The following is a 6,621-nucleotide window of genomic DNA, read 5'->3' on the forward strand; positions in this document are numbered from 1 at the left end:
CTAGGGAATTGGGGTTAAATGACTTGCTCAGGGTCATACAGCTAGGAAGAATATGATGCCAGTTTTGAACCCAGGACCTTCTATCCCCAGGTCTGGTTCTCTCCACTGAACCACCTAGCTTCCCCTTGAGATGTTTCTTAAACAATTTCTTTTTAAAGGAAGAGAGGGTAGAGGTAAGGAGAAAGTACATCCAGGAGTAGGGGATGGCATTGCAAAGAAATGGAGATGGGAGATGGTCAGTCAGCAGAGTAGGGAGAGTAATGTCCAATGAGACTGGAAAGGTAGATTAGAACCAGGTCATGTTTAGAAGCTAAACAGAGGAATTGCTATTTTATCGTAGAGACAATAGGAAGCCCGTGGAAGTGGTTGAGTTCGAGAGTATTTACTTGATCCGGTACGCTCTGTTTTCCCCGAATAGAATGTAAACTCCTTGAGGATAGAGATTGTTTCATGTTGTCTTGGGGGACTAGCCCAGTGCTTGGCACATTTGAGGTATATAATAAAAACTTTTAAAATTGAACTGAGTTGAATTTAGGAGAAAGAAGTCTGTAACTACAGCCTTTCTTCTCCCCCCTCCTCATCCCTTAGTCCTTAGAGCAAAACTCCCCTTAGGTGACTAAAGGGCTTTAGTTGAATATCGGCCTCTGTGGACAGTTTATTTTTATAACAAAGCTTATTTTTACAATACACTTACCGGGATTTTTTCAGCTGGAACATTGCCCGATTTCCTCCTATTTACATGCCTCAAAGTGCTTTCTTCGTCGTGGCCAGGAAACCCAGAACCACTCATGGAGGCTATTGTTTAGCCTTCTGGAAAATGGACCTTTGAGGGGAATTGGATTCTTTCTGTGACAAGGCCAGTGCCGTGTTACACAAGCAAGGAAGGATGGCTAAAATAGCCAGGGCCCTTCCTGACTCGGAGCCCCCACCAGAATTCAAAGAACCCCAAAGGAAATACAATATGGAATCTTCGTAGATGGACCAGAGGGAGGCCTGGGATGACTCAACTAACCAGCTGTGTGGCCTTGAACAAATCCTTGAGCCTCAGGGGCCTCAGTTTCCTCATCTGAAAAATAAGAGAGTTGAGCAAGAGTGTAAGATCATGAATTTAAAAATAGAAGAGACTTGAATGAATCTAATCCAACCTCCCTCATTTTACAGATGGTAAAACAGATCCAAAAGGTTCATAGACTTGGCCAATGTCACATGGCTAATAGGTGTCAGATCTAGGAGGCCTTGACTCCAGTTCTAGCACACTTTAAATATTTTTTTCCCCATTTTATGGTTTAAGACAGTTTCTATAGGATTATAGGTTCTAATGTTCTAGAACTCTAATGTTCTAAAATAATAAAAAAAGAGACTGGGGCAGCTGAAAGTCCTGTGGCAAGCAAATACTAGGAGCCTGCGGTTATTTTGTTGGAAGAAACAAGGACAGAATTTGGACCTAGAGTTCCCTTGAAGACCTGTAAAGGGAGCATGTCTAAGTAAGAGGATAATGAATCCTCCTGTATTCACTTGAGGACAAGCCAAGAGGGAAAGGTTTTGAATGTGCAGAAGGAAGGTTCAGTATTGGATGAGAGAAGGAGACTCCCAGCTCAGCTATATGATATTTTTAATATGATATATCAGTTCTGTTCATAAGCATTTATGGCCCTACTTTGGGCCAGACACCATGCCAGCTGATAGCGATATTAAAAAAAAAGAAAGAAAGAAAGAAAGAGAAAGAAAGAAAGAAAGAAAGAAAGAAAGAAAGAAAGAAAGAAAGAAAGAAAGAAAGAAAGAAAACATTTTTCCTCTCAGGAAAATTTCATTATATTAGAGGGAAGATAACACAAACAGATAAATAAAACCCGTAGGCTAGAGGCCCCTGATATATGCTATAAATGCAAAGTAGTTCTGGGGAGGACGGAGAGCACCAACCAGGTTGGGAAGGGAACCTATGCTGATGAGTCTTGAAGGCTTCTAGCAATTTCCAGAGGCAGAGCGAGGGAGGGAGAACATTCCAGGCTTGGGGGAAGCTTGTCAAAGACTCTAATCTTCTCTGCTTTCTGAATGGGCTCTTGGGTGGAGAGCCCAATGACATTGTCTTCTCCAAGCCAGACTCCACCACCAGCAGTCCCATGACCTGAAGAATCTGAGTTGGTTTCAGACAAAAGGACTTTTAGCCTATAGCTCTCCCTTCCCCATTGGTTAGTCTTTTTTTAAAATCATGAAATAAAAAGGCTCCTTTCTATTCTGACACCCACACACACTGCTCCTTGACCCAATTGTGTCATGGTGGTTGGTCTAGTATAGAGCAAAGGGGATGTGGGTCCATTGGAGTTTCCTCCAGAGCGTCCACGTCTGTCTTCCCTTTAATTCATCCCCTCTCTTCTCTCCCTTTCCCTCTTCTTCCCACAACTCCAATCTCTTAGTTCTTGACGTTCTCCTTACCTCCTCCTCCTCCATCTTCTCTCTACAGACAAAGGAACAATCCATAAGGTGGTGGAGTCAAACCATGGTGCCTTTAACATCATGGAGATCCAGCCCTTCCGTCACCATCCAGCCATCATCCAGTCCATGACCCTGGACAGTACTACGGTGAGGCCCTGCGCTGGTGGTGTCCATTCCTGCTCTGGGTCCCAACTTCACAGTCCTGAGTCCCCTGACTAGCTCATTGACCCTTCCCACTCTCCCCATCCCCTCTGGGGCTTCTGGCCTATGGAAGTGCCCTATTGGGGGTGTAGGGGGTCATAGCCTGGGGTCTTCTTGTTCTTTCAGATGAAACTGTATGTGAACTCTCAGTGGGAGGTCAGCCAGGTGCCCCTAGACCTATGCAGCGAGTACCGAGGGGGCTGCCAGGGTTGCCTGATGGCCCGGGACCCTTACTGCGGCTGGGATGACGTGAATGGCCAATGTGTCTCCATCTATAAGTATAAAGGGTAGGTCTGACCCCCAACCTTCCCCCAGGTGTCTGTGGACTCTGCCTAGATCCTCCTGATAGGTTCAACCAGAGTCCTTTGACCAAAATATCTACCCACTTCTTGAATGTAGACAGAAAACTCCTGGACTATTCTAGGGTCAGTCCTGGGAGGTGGATAGGCCAGGGATTTGGAATTCATTTTTTAAAATTAATTTTTATTGCTGTTTTGTATCCATTTTCCTCCTCCTTTTCAGAGAGCCAGCCGAAATAACAAAGCATTTTCAAAATGAATCTTTTTTTAACTGATGAGGAAATAAACTCAGATAACAAAGCATTTTCAAAATGAATCTTTTTTTCTTAACTGATGAGGAAAAAACCCATATCACAAAGACTTTTTTTTTTAATGAATCTTTTGGTTCTTTTTAACTGTTGAAGAACAGAGAAATGAAATAGAATTTGAAAACACCTTGAGGCAAGAACTGGTTAATTTTTGTTTTTGTAGCTGTCTCTGGGAAGCTGTGTAGCAAGCACAATGGACAGAAAAATGGCTTCAGAGTTAAATCAGAAAGGCCCTGGGTTCTAATTCTCAGTCCCCACCCAGTCCCTTAGAAGCTAGTTCTATTCTGATCTCATCATTGGGGTTAGAGGATCAGGGATAGGATTGGGGAGGATGCAGAGGAAGGGAGAATCCAGGCATTCAGAGAGAGTGAAGGACCTTCCCTCCCTGGCATTAGAGAGAGAGAAGATGCTGGTGATGTTGTGGCAGGCAAGATAAAGAGATGCAGATGATGGTGGGGGTAGTGTTGGCTGTGCTCTGGGGTTGGCATACTCGTATGACCTGTGTCCCCTCTGTTCTCTAGCCCTGTATTACAGTCTCTGGGTCCCAATGAGCCACATACAGAGTGTCCATCATCTAAATCAGGTAAGTCACACTCTTGGGAGTTTGGGGGAAAGCCATGATCCTGCCTCCCTAGTCATGGGATGAATGAATGAATGAAAACGAATTTACTTAAGTCCTTACTATGTGCCAGACCTTATATTAAATGCTAGGACCGGAGACACAAAAGTGGGGCAGTTATTGCCCTTAGAAGGAAACAGTACATGTAATAAGTGGGGGTGACCAGAGAAGGGCATTTTGGTCTGGGAAGCCCTAGGGATGGAGAGTTTGGTCCACTGGCTCTCCAGCTGTTAGAGCCTTCCCAGAAACAGTGGTTGTTACTGAACTGACTATAGCATTGAATTTAGAATTGGAAGAAACCTTAGAAACTATTTAGTCCAATTCCCCTCATTTTACAGACAAGGCAACTCAGACCTCTTGAAGGGAAACGACTTTACATGGGTTAAGACAACTAGTAAATGGCAGACCTCGTTGGTGATCCCAGATCCTTTGACTCCAAATAGATTGTGACACCCCAAGGGGTGGAAGCACCCGCCTGTCCTGAGGGGGTGTGTGTGTGTGTGTGTGTGTGTGTGTGTGTGTGTGTGTGTGTGTAGCATCTCAAGATCCTAAAACCAGGAATGTTCTCCAAGCCAGGGCTCATCCATTGCCATTGGGGTGAGATGAAAGAGTGCCAATCTAACCTCCCAAAGGTGGATGGTATTGAGGGGGTCACCTGGGTCTGCGGGAAGGAGACTGGAAAGCAGTGGGGGAGGCAGATGTGGATAGAGTGCTATCAGCCAGGAAGACCTGAATTTGAATCCAACCTCCGATACTTAGCTGTGTGACCTTGGACAAATCATCAGTTTTCCCACCTGCAAAATGGGGGTATTAATAGTACCTACTTCCCGGGGTTATTGTGAGGATAAAATGAGATAACACTTATTAAGTACTTTAAAAACCTTTTTTTTTAAATTTTGAATGGAAAAATATTTACTTTTCCAATTACATGTAAGAATAATCTTTTAGTAAAGTTTTAAATTTTAATTAATGTTAATGTTTTAACTTATTTTTGTTTTAATTTATTTTTAATTTTCATGTTTTACATTATTTTAAATATTTTAGTGTTTTAAAGAAAAGTTTTAAAAACCTATTTTGCTCTGTATTCAGACTCCATCAGTTCTCTCTCTGGAGGGGGAGAGCATTTTTCATCCTGAGTTCTTCAGAAGCACTTTGCAAATCTTGAAAAGACTCTATAAATGCTAGTCACTGTTGGGGTTTGGGCCGTCCCTCGATCGATGCTCCTTTTTCTTCCTTCCGCAGAGAAGGGCTCCGGCCAGGCGCAGAGCGTCACTCTGGCCCGGAATTCCCGCTACTACCTGACGTGCCCCGTGGAGTCCCACCACGCCACGTACTCCTGGCACCACGGAGACAAGAAGGTGCATCGCTGCGAGCCCGGCTGGCAGAACTCTGACTGCATCCTTTTCATCGAGAGGCTCACCGACGAGCAGTACGGCCTGTACCGATGCAAGGCCGAGGAGGGCTCCTACAGCCGCATCGCCGTTCAGTGGGAGCTCCGCAAGGAAGCCACCGCCGAGCACCTGCTGATGGGCAATGATGCGGGGGGCCTCGACGCCCTGCTCTGTCTCAGGCTGCTGTTTGCTCTCCTCGTTTTCCTCCTGTTTCAATAAGGATCCCTCCTCGACCCCCTTCCCAGCATCTCCTCCTTCTCAGGATGTGGGCTGCCGTGGCTCGCTCCTTCCCTCTTCTGACACTTTTGGGGAGACGCCCTTTGCCCCCCACCCCTCCAGGTGCCTCTCACAACTGCTACAGGCCCAAGCCTTGCCTTTACCCCTGGGGGCCAGGGCTAGGGGAGCAAAGAGCTTCTCCCCCACTTTTTTCAGGGGAATGAACATTTCTGAGCCATAGGTCTGCTTGGGAGGCATGGTGGGGTGGGGGGGAAAGGACTTGGGACTTAAGGAGAAGGATCCGGTCTTGGGTGCACACGGGTGCTGGGCTTCTGAAGAGCCTGCCCCGAGGGTGGTGGTGGGGGGGGGCACAGGGAGGTGATGAATGTAGGGGATGAGAAAAACCAATGAAGGAACAAGACTGTCAGGGGGTTATGGATCATCCCCCAGGACAGGATCCCTTTTAAGAATGTTTGAATGGAAAAAAAAAAAAAAAGCAATTTTTCACTCAAGGGAAGACATCTTCTGGGGGTCCCAAAGGTGGAAAGTAAGGAAACATCCACCAGAAGAGAATGGAGGGGATGCAGGGAACAGAGCTGGAGCTGGGGTAGGGGCTGGAGGAGCCTGAAATATTCTCCCCTAAGGGCCAAGGGGAAGAGTTTGCCAAAGGTGAATCTTACTGGGAAACTATTGACTATGCATTGGATGTGTATGGGCGCGGGGTGGGCAGGGAATGGGCAGAAGGGGAGCCACCCCCTCAGTTCGAGCCCTGGCACCTGGCCTTGCCCTACCTCCATGGTCCTCCTGTGCCCTGGCTGCCAGCGCCCGCCTCGGATCCATCTTGCTCTTGCCCAGATCTCTCCCCTCTGGGGGGCTCTTTACCAACGGGCCCAGGGCGAGCTGAAGCATACCTACGGGAGTTGGGGCTCTCCAGATGTCCTGGGTGGATCCCTTCCCCTTTGGCTTGGCGAAGGGGAGGACCTTGAAGCTTGCATGTTTATCTAGGGATGTTTCCTTTCCTGCAGGAAAGGGCTTTATTTGTATTTGTTTAGCTTATTTTAAGTTCGACAAACTTCCGACTGCATCCAAATGAATCTTAACAATGATGGGAAGGGTGGGGGTGGGGGTGGGAGTTGGGTGCCTCAGCCTGGGGT

General features: G+C 46.7%; 1 protein-coding gene across 1 annotated transcript; it reads left to right on the forward strand.

Moving 5' to 3' along the window:
- The first annotated feature begins 2,404 nt into the window (after positions 1-2,404).
- Positions 2,405-6,544, forward strand: LOC123254606 (semaphorin-7A-like). Its single transcript, XM_044683590.1, has 4 exons — positions 2,405-2,580; positions 2,761-2,921; positions 3,763-3,824; positions 5,103-6,544. The coding sequence occupies exons 1-4, from the start codon at positions 2,515-2,517 to the stop codon at positions 5,468-5,470; spliced, it is 657 nt and encodes a 218-aa protein (XP_044539525.1). The 5' UTR covers positions 2,405-2,514; the 3' UTR covers positions 5,471-6,544.
- Positions 6,545-6,621: the final 77 nt, after the last annotated feature.

This window comes from Gracilinanus agilis, unplaced genomic scaffold (assembly GCF_016433145.1).
Source record: "Gracilinanus agilis isolate LMUSP501 unplaced genomic scaffold, AgileGrace unplaced_scaffold26420, whole genome shotgun sequence".
Taxonomy (NCBI): domain Eukaryota; kingdom Metazoa; phylum Chordata; class Mammalia; order Didelphimorphia; family Didelphidae; genus Gracilinanus; species Gracilinanus agilis.